The sequence below is a fragment of the Jaculus jaculus genome, chromosome 4 (genome assembly GCF_020740685.1).
Source record: "Jaculus jaculus isolate mJacJac1 chromosome 4, mJacJac1.mat.Y.cur, whole genome shotgun sequence".
In the NCBI taxonomy this organism is placed as follows: Eukaryota; Metazoa; Chordata; class Mammalia; order Rodentia; family Dipodidae; genus Jaculus; species Jaculus jaculus.
In genome coordinates this window covers 30591339-30610962 of record NC_059105.1, presented here as the reverse complement: position 1 = coordinate 30610962, position 19624 = coordinate 30591339, and the positions used below count along the sequence as shown (strand labels likewise).

At 36.9% G+C, this 19624-nt stretch overlaps 1 protein-coding gene across 19 annotated transcripts in view; it reads left to right on the top strand.

Annotated features, from left to right (window-relative positions):
• Map2 (microtubule associated protein 2) overlaps positions 1 to 19624 on the top strand; it is a 285977-nt gene that overhangs the window by 204903 nt on the left and 61450 nt on the right. For all 19 annotated transcript variants that reach the window (XM_045147517.1, XM_045147533.1, XM_045147531.1 and 16 more), the window contains one exon: positions 6863 to 7148. In XM_045147517.1, coding sequence (XP_045003452.1) covers positions 6887 to 7148 — 262 coding nt within the window. In that variant the 5' untranslated portion in view covers positions 6863 to 6886. The remainder of the gene's footprint in view (positions 1 to 6862; positions 7149 to 19624) is intronic.

Here is a 19624-nt window from a genome sequence, read left to right as displayed (position 1 = left end):
GGCTTTGTGCCATGTGTAGGTTTGCAGATTTAGTTTTTAGGTTGGTGATTCATTACTTATCCTGTTGTTTCTCTTAGTTCTTAACAAAATAACTCTCATAGAGCTAAAGCTCTAGTTCATTTAATAAATGATTTATTTATGATATGTATGTGAGGTAAAACAGAGCCTAGATATTGGATACAGTTGTGAAATATTGGTTGAAAGAAATAGCACACCACTATAGTCCTCAGTTTACAATGAGGAGTTGCACTGCTGAGAAGGAAGCACCTGCTGAAATTCCCACTTCTGGAATTATCCAGGTCTAACACTAATAATGCTGAGTTTTGTATGCCATGTGCATCATTAGCCATGGGATGAGATGGAGAATGAGTCACCTGATAAATGTGGAAAAATTCTACAATGAGCCAGAAAAGAATCAGAATACATAAAACAAATATCTGAATTTTCATCTTAACTTTTCTGATGTCATCTTAAACCTTTCCCCTTGGTTATACATAGCATATAAAGTCACAAAAAAAAAGATATAGGTACGTTGTAAACAAATACTTAGGCTTGGAACTTAACAGATTTTATAAAGAAAAATTATGAAATATATTTACAATTCTTATATGTTTAAGGGCCAAGTCACATTTTTGTTCTGTGGCATTGATCAGGGTAATAATTGTAAGAGACATACCTGAACACATGGAAAGAGAAACAATATTCATGTACTTAATTGTACGTGATTCTTTTTTTCCCCTGTGTATGTGTAGCAACACAAAATTATATGCTGCATGTTTTTATTGAACTGGCATGTTGCATGATGATAGGGCAAAACATGTCATAGACAACATTCTCGCACCCTCTTGCCAAGTGCATTATAAAAATGGAGACCTGCCCGTCTGACGCACAATGCATTTTCCTCTTAGATTTTCCAAACTTCTCCTTTTGCCAATTTTGAAATTACTTAATTATGCCAAGTAATAACTATAACCAATGACTATTTCTATGTTTTTTAATCTTCATAACATTTAATCTAAGGAAAACAATAAGGTCTTTGGTTATATGTTATACAAAAATCCCAGGAGGAAAGTTCTACTCCACTTCATAACACCTTCAGTATGCATCTTGAAATTATCTACATATTAAATCATTCATTTTCTTCTTTCAGAGCTTTATGAATTCAGCATAGATACCACCCATCCACACATGGTTTTCCCTCCACACTCATGTCCAAATCCATCTGTCAAGTAAAGAAAAGTAAGAAATTAGACTTTTGTCATAAACCAGTAAGTAACATGAAGGAGTAAACTGACGTAAACATTCTAAGGAAACTTTAAAGATGTTGGTAGACGAATTAGTTATGATTTTTACGTGAACCAGTTTTTTGTTACACAGGGTAATCTTAAACATTCCTTTAAGGTATTTCTGCTTCTCTGAAGTAGAAGCAGGTACAACTGAAGGCTATCTTACTCCCTGGAAGGTAGAACAGAAACGCTCCGTCTTGTGACTGGATTCTATGTACTCATCATTAAAGTCATGGACAAAGGATGCAAAAGGTTTATTTCTGTTATGAGAATGGTCACATGACCTGCCAAACATAATTACCTTCACCCTTTGCTTCTGTCATTCTGCAGTGGTCTTTCATCTATTTCTGTCACTCTGTGCTCTTCTGAAGTCCTATGCAGCAGGCTTGACTGGAAATGCTAGTCTGCAAACATTACCTGAGTCACCTGTTAAAATATGCATGTGCAAGTCCCAAACCTGGAAATTCTGATCAAATATATCTACATTGGTAATGATCTCCAAGGAAAATTTCATTTTCTTGACATTAGAACCTTTTCTGAGATGGGTTGAGATAGTTTATCTTATAGATATTTGTAAACTCCTCACATAACCTAGTCTCTACCACATCTATTAGGTTTGCTGTGGTCTGTACATGTATTATACTGTATGTAATTTTTCATCTGCTTTAAGTGCAGTTATAACTTCCATGCTTATTCTTCTAGCATGCCTCATTGCTTGACAATTAAGTTCAAAATCATTCTTTTATCTGTTGAGATGGTGCTGGCAAAACAACCATACTTGACAGAAGCTGTCTTCCTGTGCTTACCTCAACGTAGGCAGTTGATGATTAAGTCATTCAATATTCAGCAAATATTTCAAACCCACTTTATGATTAACATTTCTTGTAATTTCTGTATAGTCTCATCATGTTTTGCTTGTGTACATCTTAGTTCTGAATAATGTTTTTGGACTTGGAAAAATATAAGAAACTCCAAATGTTTAAGTAAAGTATAACATTAGAAATTGGTTTTTAGGAAAAGGTTTCTGTATTTGTATCCTTGCCCCTAGATTGGCTTAGAGAAAATTCATCAACATCCAAGATAAAAGGCCAAACGTTCAGAAACATAACATTGTGTGGATTTCTGTTTGCTTGTTTATTATCTTTAAATAATTGAGGGGATATAATAGCTTATTTCATTTTCTGATTCTGCAAGCCAAAAGGCAAATGTGCTTATGAACAACTTTCCTTTTTTTTTTTGAGGCAAGCCCAACAAATTGGCCTTTTTTTTATGCGAGAGAACAAGAGTGAGGGACAGAGTGAGTAAGACAGAGAATTGGCACACCAAGACCTCTTGTGCACATGTGTGACTTTGGGGACTGGCATCACTGTGTGTCTGGCTTACATGGAACCTAGAGAGTCGAACATGAGTCCTTAGTCTTTGCCTTCTCTTCAGCTCCACTTTCCACTTTTTGATACATTTAAGAAAATACATCTCTTATTTCTCTATCTCATGTGTAGCATTCAGTCAATCTAATAATAGAGGCACAGAGAAAAAAACTTTGGTTTCAACTAGCTGATAGGTGGATGAGGTTTGACTATATATAGCCCTTAGAAGAAACCAACAAAAGAGTGTTAATGAGTCATCTGCAAAAGAAGTCATTTGTCATTTTTAAGTTATGATTACTAGCAAGATTTGTGTGGATATTGAATAAAAGAATATGATTCTAAGAAAAAAATTTTAAACTAAATAATGTTATTTTAGAAGTCATAGTTTTCTGCTAGAATGCTAGCCTATAATCTAGCTGTAATCACTCTAACATAAGTTTTGTAGAAAAATTTTGTACAGAAAAGATTGATGTCTGTTATATCTTAGGTACACAAGTAAGTACTGTTATATGCCAAACAGTATGTGACTTCCTCAAAAAAATAACACCCACATTTGAAAGTGAACTGTTGGGAGGCAATATGTATAGTTATTTACTCATGATCATATCTTACTTGATTTCTGAGAAGATTTGATAAATTTTATAAGCAAATTATGAAAAAAGAAAACCTATCCCAAAGACTTACAGTGAGGTAAATTCCACATTCAAATACTGAAGTTCCTGGCAATCTAGAGAAAACGTGAGAATACATGTATTAACTAACTATCAGAAGCAAACAAAATATATCTGAACATATTTTATCTCTAAATTCCAATATAAATTATTTCATTATGTAGGTCCTTAATGCAGAGGACCATCCTATCACACAAGAAAACATATTTGAATATTGAATAATAGTTTCACAAATTTTGAAACAGACTTTTGAGCTGTGGTGGGGAAGTGCAGGATGTTTTCTTACAAACAGAAACATATGGATTGTCTTAAGCCTCCAAACATTTGCTCAAGTAAAATCCTTTGCTTTTGAAATGTAGAGCATAGTGGCTAAAGCAATTGCAAAAAGGAGGACTGGAATTTGGATCCCTAACACCCATGTAAATTCTGGACTTCTGTAGTGGCCCACATGCATGTATTTATAGCACCAGGTAGGCAGAGACAGGTGTTCTCCAGTGCAATCTAGTTAGCTAGACTAGGTGACTTGACAAGCTCTGGGTACAAGTGATCGACCCTGAGTCAGTAGACAGGGTAGAGAACAATCAAGAAGCACACGTAAACATGCAGAAACACAGAAATATGTTAGCTGCCTGTAATGTCATACACATAAGCTCCAAAATGAATGTTTACGATATTAGCATTTTAGATAAAATTTCTCTTAAAAAGTTGAAAATTGGCATACATGTACCTAAATCTCATAAACAAAGTTTTCCCATTTTATCTGTTTTACACTTATGTTTCCTTGTAGTCATTCTTCTGGCTTTTTTAAAAATTGTTTTTCCACTCTTTTTAGGTAGAACTAAAATATGTGGCTACTTGTAAGAATATTAATTCATAATATTATAATCTTTAAATAAGTACCCAACGGAGAACTTATTTTACCCTACATTATTAAAATACATGCATTTAGTCTAACTGAAAACAACTTGAGAACTGTACATTTGTTAAATGGATGTGAAACTAACCCATTACCATTTCAACTTGGAACTTAATCTACCTAGCAAGGCTGTTACAGTACAGTTATGGCTGTTTTTTCCCCTATGGTTATAATATGATATAGGTTAAATCTTCAACAATTTAGAAATCTAATTGATACAAAGTTTAAGAGTTTTGCTTATGTTATTGGAATTGAAATCATTGACAGATTTACAAATTCCTTATATTTGTATAATCATGCATTATTGAAATATCTCTGTGGTCAGTGGTTCAAAAGTAGTGATAAAGGTAAATATGCTTTTACCAATGACATTAAAAGGGGTGAAGGTAAGGCATAATGAGAGGGAAGCTGGAAATTTAAGGACTACAGGTTTAGCTTTTGATGAAGAAGCAAATCTGTTATTTGAGAATTCTCAACTATTAGGTGAAAAGTGCCTAGCTACACATAATCAAAGGTTAAAGTTCACTAGTCATGTCTGTAGTTAGTATTTCCAGTCACATAACATCCTCTTGTACCTTTTATTCTAACTGCACATGGTAATTTAAAAGATTGGAGCCCTGTAATAAATAAGTAGTGTAATATTCATGCTATGATAGTCAAGAGAAATATCTGATCGTGGTGCTAGGGAAATGGCTTAGTGGATAAAGCACTTGCTATGCAAGTATAAGGACCTTGGTTTATATTTCCAGAATGCACATAAAGGGCAGGTGGGTGTGGTGGCTGACTTCTAATGTCAGGGTTCAGGAGGCAGATATAGGGGATCCCTGAGGCAAGATGGCTAACTACATTAGCACAGTTGGCAAGGTCTGTGTTCAAGTAATAGATCCTATCTCAGTAAAAGAAGATGAAGAGAAATCAATGAAGACACTTGATATCAACATCTGGCTTCCATATGCATATGCACACCCATGCCTGGGCGCCTGAGAACAGGTACACCCACATGTATAAGAACAAGCATGCACATACGCATGCACACCACAAAAACATACCCATGCAGAAAGGAAGGAGGGGAGGGAGAAAGGAAAAAAGGAAGGAGGAAAGAGGAAAGCCTATTGCAATATAAATAGAAATTTGAACTTACTGAGTTTGATAAGTAAAACCCCATGGTGCAAATTATCATAACACCATCCACATCAGCATTCATATTTAATTCTAAAAGCGTAGGTTCTCACTGAAACATAAAGGCATTGTTTTCCTTCCTCATTGTTACAGATAAAAAGCATATATTTCTTTGCACATGTTTAGGGAAACAGGAATGCTCTTGGTTTATTCACAAACCCTTCAATCAGTGTTTTAAAACCTAGCTTTCTTATGTGTTACTTAAATATGATCTTGGAGAGGATAAATAGAATCTCCTGTGAAGGAACTTGTGGAAATGTTTGGTTCTTTAATTTCATTAGTTAAATGAATGGACTCATCTAGCTCTTCTTGGTAAGAAAAAAAAAAATCAGGGGAAGCTAAGTGTTCTGTTGGCATTCAGAAAGAAAGAGGTGTTCCTTAGGAATTTGGCAGGAAGGCTTCCAGAGCAGTTTAATTTATTTGGGATATGCCTAAACAGCTGGTAACGTGAAGTATATATGTCACTGCAATTTCTACTTGTTTGAAGGTCTTTGCTTTGGTTACTCTTTTTGGTTTCCATCAAAGACAATCATTGGGGGACACTAAGCCATCAACGAGGCTTCTTCACCAACAACAGTGTTCCAAACTGAGTGGTGCATCAGCTCAGTCAGTCATCCACAAGTATGAACTTAATAAAGTCTACATGGATGTGAAGGTCGTGCAATAACTGTTATTTTCTTAACTAACAGACATCTCTTCCCCAGGGAATAAGCCCCTTGCAGCTATACAGATGTCTATGACTTGACTTTGTCGGATCTTACTCAACTTAGCAGTGAAATGATGCTGAAAGAGAGGACGTTGGCATGATGCTATATTTTTACCCATTCTGCAAGATATAGTAATAAAAATGTCATCCCCTTTTAGTTTATAGATAGGGTTACGGAAAGTCTGTTGGAGAATTTAGTCCAAACCATCTTTCATTTAATTAAATAATTCACAGTATTCTTAAGAGCATACCCATCTTGAATTAAGTGACTATGAAGCTGAAATATTGTCCAGGTTTTTAGAGAGTGGTGTGATTTTTGATAACCTAACCTTTTTCCTCTGCCATTCCTTTTCTTGCCTTTCTCTACTTAGATTTTTTTTCTAGAACAGAATCATTCCCTGACTACCAGAAGTCAACATCAAGACTACCTGTGAATGAAGTCGGTTAGATGAGTTCTTAAATGTCAAACAGGGTTGTACGTGTGTGTGTGTATGTATATGTACTAATGACTGAGATCTTATGTTCAAAGAATGAACATCTCAGAAATGGTCTATAAAAATAATATTAATGTAAAAATGGTCAATGTAGAAAATTTCTATTTCTTAGTACTTAAAAATATCATTGAACATGTATTTTTAAGATAGCATGCCATCGAATTGGCCTCAAAATTCCCCTGTAACAACAGATCATGTGGCTTCCCCAAAGTGACAACTCCGATTTTCCCGTTACATTTGCAGGAGGCAGTACAGCACTGTTGAAGGATGGCTGACGATCGCAAAGAGGAAGCGAAGATGCCTCACTGGACTTCAGCTCAACTACCTGAGGCAACAGGACACCCGCACCCACCTGAGATGAAGGACCAGGCAGGGGCTGGGGAAGGGCTGGTCCGCAGCGCCAATGGATTCCCATACCGCGAGGAAGAGGAGGCTTCCTTTGGGGAGCATGGGTCACAGGGCACCTATTCAGATACCAAAGAGAATGGAATCAACGGAGAGCTGACCTCAGCTGACAGGGAAACAGCAGGTAACTGTGGGCTCCTTGTGGCCCATGAGGGCTATCTTTGTGCTTTGCGGTCCGTTAGTCAAAGTGAATACACTTACAGTTCTTTTCCTTTAGCTAAGGCTAGGAATGAAATTCCAGTCAAGAGAAATCCACACCTATGGCAGCTCAGCATCGTGATAGCTGGCCTGATGTTCCTCCCACAATTTTTGTATTTTCAATCCTGTGACCCTATTCAGTTTCTATCACTTTAGTTTTCATAGGCAAAATGATACGTGTATGTAATTTTCTAGAAATTCTCAACATTTTAATGTATTTGGAAGAAAACTTCACATAAGAATTTCGTATTGATTCTCTTGAATGACATTGTCTCTCAATCTATTGGATTGATTGATGAGAAGCACATTTCTTTTTAGGTTACAAAGAAATGTAAAATTAATCTCCTCTTACAAAAGAAACAGAATAAAAGAGATAAAAACTGAAAAGAAAGAAAATGAGTATACATATGTATGGACCATTTCATACTTTCCCAGTCAGATTTTTAAAAAATAATATAAGGGATTAGGGAAATGATTCAGGGTTTGAAGGTGCTTGCTTGCAAAACTGACTTGCCCTACTTCGATTCTCCAGTGCCCATATAAATCCAGATGCACAAATGGCACATACACCTGGCATTCCTTTGCAGCAGCAAAAGGCCCTGATGTGCCTTTTTGTCTGTCTGTCTGCCTGTCTCTCTTCCTCTCTCTCTCTGAAATAAAAATATTTTCTAAAATGTACAGATACATGAAAAATATAATTTACTCTTAAGAACTTACTTACAAAACATTATTTCTACGAATAATTCATTTTTTCTATCATTGATAATATCATAAACAGCATCATCTGCATTGCAGCAGTCTTCATCCTCATTTCCCTTTTGTCAACACTTCAAAATTGTATGTAGTTGAACAAAGAAACTTGTGGACAGTAATTTACACCCCCCCACACACACACACACCAAGAGTAATCAATCTTGAAAGGGTATGTGCCCTGAAGTCATTCCTTACTTATTTGAACATGGTTTCTATACCACACCAACCATCAGTTACTTTGAACACTTATCCACTGTATATGCTGTCCAAAACACTTGTGTAGGGCAGGAGGGATGGATTAATAGTTAAATCACTTGACAGAAAAGCCAAAGGGCCCAGGTTCAATTATCCAGTACCTACATAAAGCCAAATGCACAAGGTAGCACACGCATCTGGAGTTTGTTTGCAGTGACTAGAAGCACTGGTACACCTATTCTCATTCTCTCTCCCTCTCTCCCTCTCTCTCTCCCTCCCTCTCTCTCTCTCTCTCTCTCTCTCTCTCTGTCTTTCTATTTTCCTCTTTCTCTACCTCACTCTTAAATAAATAAATAAAATATCTTTAAAAATACTCTATAAGGGCTGAGGTATAACTGAATGGAAGAGCAGCATCCACATGGTCCTTGGAAGACATTTCAAATACAGAGAAGTTAAAAACGACACCATGTAACTTCTTTAAAACCATACATGCGATGATCTACTGTTGAGTGTTATCTCCATGCAAGGTGCTGCATAAGCATGGTTCCTGACTCTACATACACCACACTCACTTAGCACATGAGACTTGTGCATACCATTTATTTGGGTACAAAATACAGTGTTAAGTAGCAAGTGGGAAGTACAGAGAGTCAAAGTTGGAGAGAAAGATTGTTTCTACTATGTGCCAATGTTTTCAAACTGTGCACAGATGGGTCATGGGATACCGCATAAACTCACAGAGGAGCAGCAGGTTAATATATTTAAGATGTCCAGTGTCAAGCAGTGACATAAGCTATTATGTCATGACGGCCCATAACATCAAAACTAGATCACACTGTATTTGTTTTCAAGATGATATCTTTGCAAAGTTGCAGTTACTCTGATAAAAAGCAAGTCCCCTGGACTGGAGAGATGGCTTAGTGGTTAAGAAGCTTGCCTGCAAAGCCTGATGACCCAGGTTTGATATCCCAGTACCTATATAAGCCAGATCCACAAGGTGGAGCATGCATCTGGAGTTTGTAATGGCTAGAGGCCCAGGCACACCCCCTTTTTCTGTCTCTCTCTCTCTCTCTCTCTCTCTCTCTCTCTCTCTCTCTCTCTCTCCCTTCCTCTCTCTAATAAATAAATTAATAATTTTTTTTAAATTTTTATTTATTTATTTGAGAGCAACAGACACAGAGAGAAAGACAGGTAGAGGGAGAAAGAGAGAATGGGCACTCCAGGGCTTCCAGCCTCTGCAAACGAACTCCAGACGCGTGCGCCCCCTTGTGCATCTGGCTAACGTGGGACCTGGGGAACTGAGCCTCGAACCGGGGTCCTTAGGCTTCACAGGCAAGCACTTAACCGCTAAGCCATCTCTCCAGCCCTAAATTAATAATTTTTTAAAAGTAAGTGTCCTAAAGAAATCCATGTAAAATAAGAGAAGAGAATGGTGATGCCCAATCTCAAAGAATTGAGAAGTTGTACTATGTTTCATGGGTACATGCACATTATTAGTAAGAAATCTGGTTGACAATGAAACAGAAATATTTGTTTTCCCTTTTGTGGTAAAAGAAGATTGAGAAGAATATAAAATCAGTAGCCCAAGAAGTAGAAGCTCTTAACAAACATCATTATCATTGATTATTATGTGGTGGTGCTTTTTGTTTTTGAAGTAGAGTCTCAGGCTGACCTGGAATTCACTATATTGTCTCAGGGTAGCCTCGCTCAGGATGGCCTTGAACTCATGGCAATCCTCCTACCTCTGCCTCCCAAGTGCTGGGAGGCATGTGTCACCACACCTGGCCTGGCCTGTGGTGGCACTCTTGATCAAGGACCATTTATCTGCAGCTGAGAATAAAGTAACAGTGAGGCTGGTCTTGGGTGTGAGGAGTGCCAAGAAGGTTTTGAAGGGATGGAGGCACAGGAGGAGGAGGGAATGTTGTAGCATCGCAGCAGGAAGGAATGAGATAATGAGGTAGAACAGGTGTTTTCTCATTAGCAGATCCTGCAACACCTCGCATCACACCTGCAGTAGCAATAAATTGTAGTGAGTGAGTGTTTGAACAAATAAAGGAATGGACAAATAAGAAAGTTCTGTGAGAGTTAATGAGATAAACATTGAGAAATCCAGCTATGTCCCTTGGATTTGAGAGTCAATGGGATGAATATTGAGAAGTCCAGCTATGTCCCTTGGATTTGAGAGTCAATGGGATGAATATTGAGAAGTCCAGCTATGTCCCTTGGTTTGAGAGTCAGTGGATCAAACAATGAGAAGTCCAGCTATGTCCCTTGGTCTTGGAATTTGCTGACTACTGTTGCTCTTGTTATGTTTTGTTATTGTTGTTGTTTTGTTTGTTTGTTTTTGAGGCAAAGTCTCACCCTATAGCCCAGGCTGGCCTCTAGTTCACAATATTCGCTCAGTTTGATCTTGATCTTATGAAAAGTTTTCTGCCTCAGCCTCCCAGTTGCTGGGATTCCAGGCACCAGCCACCATGCCCACCTATCTTTGTTCCTTGAATGCTTGCCAAATTGCCTACATTGATTTCTACAGAGGCTTGTAATACACTCAGAAAACCATCTCTATATACTGCATGCTTGCTCAAGTAATGGACAGCCAGTGTCAGTCACTATTTTTTTTAATGGTCTTAACATAGTGTTTATCAGAAAAAATCATTTGTCAGGTCAGGGTGTCCTTGCCAGTTTCTTTAAAAAAAAAATCGTACAAATTAAAAAGAGAGTAACAGACAGATCTTTTAAGTGAGGTTTTAGAATCATCCAGACTATTGTGAACATAGATCATGTCTTACATTATCTTTGAGAAATTGATTTCTGAGCTTTTATATACATGCTCTTAGTGACAGAGGTGGTACATAGTCACCTGTGGGTTGCTATAGTGATGTTTTAACTCCAAATTATGGTGTTATTTTGATACTCTAAAAATAGCATGCCAGTTATTGAACCCTTAAGATGTACAAGTGTGGAAAACTGAAGGAAATAGAAAATGTCACACATTGTTTCCTCATACCTACAAAGAATGTTCCAGTGGTAAACTAATATGCCATAAGTATCTCTCTAAATTCTAGTAAAATTAATAACTTTTATCACTGGTAGTTTATAGATAAAGTTATGAAAGTTGTATTGAAAATCATCGCAGTTAAAAAAAAATGATCTTAAACCTCCAAATACAGTCATTTTAAAATGATATCCCTTAGTGATGGAGTCCACTGATTAAAAAAAAAACAGCAGCATATTTTGAGATGAGAATTTTAAAGAGAAGCAAGGAGCTACTCACAAGCTCATTCATGCTTCATTCACATGCACAGTAGAGTTGCATTTCTTCCTGTAAGGAGTAACGTGCAAAAGAAAAAGCAATCACACAGAGCATAGCTCAATGGTTTCTAGTCCGCAGCTAGGTGGTGCAGTGTCCAGAACATTCCTAATTGAATCCAAAAGTCTTTTTCTTTCTTTTTTAAAATTTTTTTGGTTCATTTTTATTTATTTATTTGAGAGTGACAGAGAGAGAAAGAGGGAGAGAGTGGGCATGCCAGGGCCTCCAGCCACTGCAAATGAACTCCAGACACGTGCGCCCCTTTGTGCATCTGGCTAATGTGAGTCCTGGGGAATCGAGCTCAAACCAGGGTCCTTGGGCTTCACAGGCAAGCGTTTAACCGCTAAGCCATCTCTCCAGCCCCAAATCCAAAAATCTTTCTCTTGCATACATTGTCTGTATCTTTTCTGAGAGCTCTATCTTTAAGCAGAAATGCATGGTCAAGGAATTGCAGAAACCACACTGTCCTCCCCATAATTCAACCATGAGAATGGACCTTCATCCAAGAGGCCTACCTTCATCTCCTCATCCAGTCTATGTTCATTTCATCTATGGCTCTTAAGACTTTGTAAATATATAAGTCCATGTTTAACTTCTTTGAAGTTATTCAGTGGGAAGAGAAATGGAGGAGGAGAGTGTGTTAGATGTCAATATTTTTACCTATATTTCCTTACCACTTGCTCTTCTAAATGTTCTTTCCTCTGACAAGCTCACGTAGCCACTGGTAGCAGTTAGCTGTCACAGAGAAAGAAGACTCAGAGCTCTCACAGTCATGCATCTTGGAGCATAGCGTAAAGTCATAACATGATTCCCAGTTTCCTTCCTAAATGGGAAAAGAAAGGAGGCAGGTTTTTATAGACACCAAAACATCCAGGCATTTAAAATCAGACTTTGGTGATTTTGACTGTCCTAGGCACCAAGCATTCAACACTAGTGAGAAAACAAGCAACAGAATAAAGAATGTTTCTTTCAGCTGCTAGAATAGGTAAAAAGACTGCAGGGCATTTCTTCAACTTGCCACCAGTAATGTCTCATGATCCTTTTTTTTTTTTTCAATATTTCTATGCATGCATGTCCTCCATGTTTGCTCCCTGCTCCAGAGAAGTGAGCTGCCAGGTATCAACAGTGAATAGTAGAGGTGCCTGGGTGTCCCATAGCCTTGCCCTGCACTTGAACATCCATATGACTCAACAGTGGCTGACAGATAGAATCAGACATAGAGATTTATTGTAGCTACGAGTAAAAGATTGATGCCTTAATAGGTTGATATTGTATATATGTAAGTACAATGATTGAGATGGGGAGGTAATATGATGGATAATGGAATTTCAAAGGGTAAAGTGGTGGGGGGGAGGGAGGGAATTTCCAAGGGATATTTTTTTTTATAATTATGGAAAATGCTAATAAAAATTTAAAAAAAAAAGATTGATGCCTGAAAGCACATGATGGGGAAACAGGTTGGCTCCTCTGACATGTAAAATGCAGAGTGTTCTTTAAGCAATTTTCTTGCTTTTTCAACCTTACAAAATTGAAAGCTGCCTTTTATTAGTCTCCTATTCTCCCCTGTCTTTCTTTCGAAATACTTAAGAGAGTCAGCATTCCCTATAAAACATGACCAATTGTATATAACACTGCATTAGTTTACGCAGAGCCTAAGAGTGCAGAGCTATTTCCCTGGCAAAATGACTAAAGCCATCCGAACGGACCCCTGACGCCCATAAACAAGCTGGCCCAACAATACAAGAGGTTGCAGATTTTCTTCTCCTTGTTGCCATGCCAACCACTCATTGCTCGGGCTGCCATTTCCCTGAGCTCCGCAGAGAGAGGCGTGTGCAGAGCAGTTATTTAGCATTCAAGGGTGGCTCTGCAGAAAATCACACTGCCTCACTGCAAAGCATCTGGCCTGGCAGCACCAACGAATGAGGAGAGAAACTGGAATCTTTTCACTGTTTTCCTCATGAAGGTTAGGCATCTGAGCTAGGAAGAGTGAGAGAGAAAAGGATCAGTTTTTCTTTTTTCTTCTAAAGGAAATTCCAAGAGGTTTGTATTTATCAGGTTTGCTTTATCCTGTGTGGTATTTCTGCCAGTGGAAGCAGGTGGTGGGTCCTAGCATGTGCTATGTTATTTGTGGTTTGTGGTGTGCTGATGCCTGAGAGGAATCGGATCCTATCAGGGTCAACTTCCATGGAAACTGTCATGAAGAATGGTAGCTCTTCCTTTTGGGAAGGTATGGACATACATAGCAGGTAAAACCAGCTAGAGAATTCCATGTTTTCAACGTAGAGGCAAGGATGGGTGCTGAATAAAAATTTTTGTTAAATATATGGTCATATGGTAGCTTACCTCATAAAAATCCATTTTTGCTTATTAATCAAAGTGGGATGACATTATCTCAAGCCAGAAGTTCTGAATCAAATTATGAAGAAACTTGGTTTATCAAGACTTTCAGTTAAACCCAATGACTCAACAAATTGAAGTATGATTTTATTTCCTAGAATTTTAATTGCCTGTAGTTCTGTAGAACTCTTCAAGTTGTGAAGAGCAGAGCTCTAACATCTTATATTTTAAAGTTATGATTAATTTTCACACACCCTTACTTCCATATATGTTCTTGAGGAAAATGCCTCTTGTGACAGGAGATCTCTTGTGTATCCCACTTTGTGCTAAATTACAGAATCATATCAGAAGTGCTGCTTTAAAAATATTCTATCAGACTGGCAGATTGAGAATTGCAAAAATGATTGTGTGTTATTTTCAACACAAAAGAATTGTGCTAAGAACAATTATGACATATTTGTTTAAAAGAACATAGTCTGTGTTGGTTAAATGTAAATAAAATATAGCTTGTCCTTGATTCTTGATTTTTTCAAGATCTTCCTATATTTGTTTTCCTCCTCAAATTGATGTTATGATTTGTCATATTTTTCTATCAATATTTTCCAGTGTTGAGGCTTAACCAATCCTCCATTCAGAGAAAAATTTTGAGCAATTCATAAATTGTTTTAAGATGAACAGGCAAAAATCTTCAGGAATGGAAGTGAGTCATCTGAGACTTACTTCTAGACTGTTAAAGTCTTTGTTTTCACCAATATAATGCAAGACCTTTATTTGTCCCTCAAATTTCTATTCTTTCATAAATAGAAAAAGATGGGGGAAATGTGATTACAATTTTAAAGAAATAAATTGTTCAAATATTTTGAGACTGTACTTCTTATTAAGCAATAATAAGTTATTTGAAGAAAAAACAGTATTGCTAGTTTATGTTTAACAGTATTGCTAGGCTATGTCAAAACAATATTTGCCATTGGATGCCAAGTGTCTTCTTGAGGCTGCACCTTGGGTTTGGGTTAGTTGGGAGGTGGGGAGAACCTAGCATTCATCACTGCTCTCTCTTTTCTTTCCAAGCTACTCTGATGCACTGGGTCTTTTCTGCTCAGCATTTGGAGCCTTTTTCTATTTGTCCTATTTGCTCGTGCTTCACTGTTCTTAGCACATCACTGGGAACATGTGCTCTAGCTCTCAGGGGAGTCTAGAAATTCATATCAGGAGCAGATGAGCAGAACGACTGGTGCTGCCTTGCAGCTCTGGTGGCTTCATCCATGTCAGATCAGGCATTGTGCGTCCTGGGGGAAAAGACTGAACCATGTGCTGCCCACTCACGATGCAGCAAATATCACCCAGTGAGTCACCATTCAGCTATGCTTATGAAAAATACAACTTAGCCCCAGCCAAGCTGCTGAGCAAAGAAAGCCTGTGTCCCATGCTCTCATACAGCTTTCACCAAATATGCAAATGCTAGGTGGTTATTAGATTAATGATATGAAAGTTAAATGTCTGGACTTAAAAGTTATTGCAAGAATATTCAAAGTTTCTGAAGGCATTAGATACCAGTAGATGTAGAGGGATCAAGATTGCAATTTCTATAATAGAGGTGATTCTGTTGAAACAACCTGAAAAGTAGATGGGGTTTTCAGTTCTTATTTCCTATTTGGAAACTCACATCAAGGTTGGGCTGGGACATGAGTGTCCCATTCTTTCATGTGCATCTCTAAGCTGAATAGTATGTTCTCTGAGTGAACCAAAAGTCTTATTTTTGGCAACACAGACAGTTACATGCCACCTAGCCAATCTGTGGTGGTTTCATTCAAGGGAAGTATTGTGCAACAAGCGATGGTGGGGAAATATATTTGCAGGGTGAGAGCCTCCTAGTGGAGTTCCCAGAAAGATAGGGAGGAGCTATGAGCTCTTTCTCTGATGAGGCTTTTCTCAATACCCACAAGTACCATGTTCTCATCTTGCTGGGAGCATTGATCCAAGTGAACATTTAGTAAGATGACTTGTTAACTTTATCTCCAAAGTGGAAATGTGTTGAAGTAGCAGCTGTGTTTTATTCATCTTTCTCATCTTTCTCTTTCTTTTGGTACATGGTATACTTACTTTTTGTCACAGATGTAAATATTTTAATTAATGTGGAGACAGAGCGTCTATGTATGATTTTTGAGAAGGTAAATCACATAGACATAATGATGCAACATAGTTGATGTCACACTGTGAGTAATAATCTGAGAGAAACACTGAACTCAGTGTGTGAGAGCCCGGGTTTTTCAAATAATGCCATTTACATAGTTTTCTATGGAAGTTCCAAAACCTCTGAAGGAAACATAGTCTTCATATCTTCAGGAGGACGCGTGTATCTCTTCCATAGGACAATGCTTCTCGTGCCAAACGGAGCTGTCAGTATTTACAAACAGAGTACAGTGTGGCCACAATAAAATCTGCCCATCTGACACCAGCCCTAAGCAAAAGTAGGAAGTAAACAAAACATGTCTTGAGTACTTTCCATCTGCTTCCTCATTCCCATTACTTGGTTTTCTTCCAGTTGTCAGTAGTCACAATATTATATGCGTGATTGCCTGCCTTCCCCCATCTCAATACCAAGTTGCCTTTCCCTACACCCGCTTGCCCAGAAGCATCGTGTTCTGGCATGTTTGTGGCTACCACTCCATCAGAAGCTATGCACATCTCTTTCCTGCTGGACCCATATGCAGAGGTGAAATCACTTAATAGAAATTGAAATAAGGAAACAATACTGAAGTTAAATCATCCATGTAAATTTGTATTTATACAGCAGGTCTCAGAAATGTTCTTGTTTTTGAAATAAAGTTTCATGTAGCTAAGGCTATCCTCCAAATCACTGTGAAGCTGAAGCTGTCTTCAACCTCTTGATCCTCCAGCCACTACCACCCAAGTGTTACATTATATACATGTGCTACCATATATGGCTTTTTAATGATAGTTTAAGAAGAAACTTGATGTTATTTATATTTTCATTAAAATAACTTTAAAGTTACTATTAACTTGTTTCTTATTTATCTTATATAATGAACCTTATATATAGTATGATTGAAGAGAAATTTAGTTAATAGTATTACCCATGAGATATATTCATCAATTTAGAACAAAAAAATAATTATCTTCTTTCTAGGATATTTTTGGCAGAAAGAAATTTTTTAAGTTCATCATGATCTTTCCTTTTTTACTATAACAAGGATATCAAAATAATACTGGAATTTATTTTTATTGTCCTACTTGAAAATTATATTGTGAAGCTTTGTCATTTAGCACTTCTGTTTTATAGCTACAGAAACATTTTTTTTTCATTAAAAAATGCCTCACTACTGATACTGAAGTGCTTTAGAGTTATCCAAATACACATGAAACTTTAGGGGCAGGGAGCAACTCACTTTTATGAGTACTGATATCTACATATATACGTCCACACATACACACACATTGTGTTTTATGTATTCTACAGGCATTCTTTCTAATGGTAGATTTAGTCACAGTTTCATTGCTTTGTCAGTATTTTGTCTTCTCATTGATGTTTATAATGATTTATCATGCTATATCCCTTTGTCAGATGGTCTGCTTCAAGCCTTAATTTTCTGAGAAGACAGTACAGTTTTCTACAGTTCTGCAAAGAGTAATACACTTGTTTTGATTTTCACAAGATAAAATAAATCAGAGCATTTCAAAATTCAAAGAATTACAAGTTCTCCAAGTACCTCCATGACTATACTTAATTTGTTATTACAAAAGGTGCTTACAAACTTAAGGAGTAAATTATTCATGAAATTTATTTTTTTCCAAATAATCTAGATCAGTAAAATATTATAACCTGGCATTATTAGAGTGCTTAATATATGGGCTACAAACAACATAAATATATAAATATTACTAGATGGAAACCCCTAAAACCTTGAAGTAGAACATGTAAATAAATAGCTAAATGGAGACTATATTCACTTTTACTATATTTCTTCTACTTTAATTGTGTTTTCTGTATTTCCATCTGAGCTATAGCATTTAGAAACAAAATTTCCCTATGCGTACTATTTCTGATCTTTGTTTTTCTAAATACTTTGACCCCATAATATAGCACCCATAAGCTGTAATATGCTTTTACTGTTTGCTAAAACTTTTCCTCTAACCAGTTTTGAAAGTTAGGCCAATTCAGTAAAATCATTAAAGACTTTGAGTGTGTTAAGGTGTAATCTAAGCAAGATAGTATATTTGAACACACAGGTTGAGGTTGGAACAAATAAGAGAGATAAAGAACTTTTTCCTACAAACATGTAGACACCACTCTTAACACTCTAATTTAGAAATGAATTTCAGAAAAGGGTTGTAAGTGACCTTTAGAAAAAAAATAGCCAACATTCTATAGTTACCATGAGAAAATCTGAATGAACAAAACCAAAACATGTTCTTCAACAAGATTACCCTGGCCTTCAACAACAATTTGTGTAGAAACACCATATCTTAGTATTTGCCCATGACTAGGCAAAGCTCCCTTGTTACAGAAGGTACAAAATAAATTCCTTAAATTTAATCATGCACCAGAACTGATATTATACAACCATGATTCCATTTCTTAAATGCGTATATCACCACGGGTTAACTTTACCTTCAATGCATGTTCCTCTGTAAACTACGTGAGTCCTTGTTTTAGTCACTAAATCTTTAGAAGAAATTTTCAGAAGGGTGATAGACAAACAAGTGTAGTGGCAGTGTTGGCCACTCCACCCTGTGAGATCAATGAGTCTGAATATGCTGGTGGAATACTCTGGCCTCTTTAATTACTGGAAAAGTGCTGGAGAAATAAACAAACGATCAAAAAAAAAAAAAAACCATAGAAATCTGCTCTTTTAATTTCTTTCATGGCCTGTGATTAGAAGAAATAGTTTTAGGAAAGCCATTTACTCTCCAAATTAGACAAGGAATAGAAGCAAGGAACTTTTCTTCTTTCTTGCTTTTTTTGTGAAGTTTTGTAGGGTATTTATTTTACAGAGCTCTTCGTACCACACAACAGTGCTTTCCTTGTTTCCTTCAGAAGCAGCAATTAGCATTGGTTGCCTTAGCAACCATTTTGTACCCTACTGAGAAAAACCTTTTCTTGACAGGACCATTCTGTCTTAAATTGTTTTGTTTTCCCTTTTCCTGAAGTGTACAGTAGACTTATTTGTCATTTCCTTTAAAATGACATTATTATAACCATGATTCTTAAAAGCAGAAGCATTTACTGGCTTTTCTATCCATATGGTTGAATTTATTGTCAATGTATGTTACTTTGCTTTAAGCAACCTGAAAGAAACCAAAAAAATATGTGCCCAGGCATATGCCAACTTCCTTGGATCTTGTGCTTATAATCTAATTTGTAAGCTGTTGCATGTTCCAGGAAGCACAGCTGGTCCTGATGTGAAGTCAAAGGCTACCTATTCAAAGACAAATCAGTTGATCTACTAACAATGTCTTGTCTCTCTCATAGGCAAATAAGAATTTCCAGGGCTGTTGAGAGATTTTCAACACTACTGGTTTTGTTACTAATCAATCAGATGATAGTGATAGATTAATATAACACAATAAGCTAAGTAAAAATGCCTGATAAAAGGAGAGCCTGAACCTGTGTTTAAAATGTTCCATAATAAATACTGAGCCAAAAGGTTATAACAGTGGTGTATTAAGAATCATCTAAATGGAGAAGAACAAAGGGCTGGAATAGCTACAAATGTTCATTAGTGCAGTAAAGAAAGAGGTGGTCCTTGAAAACGTTGCCATTTCAGTTTAAATAGTAAGAGGTAAGA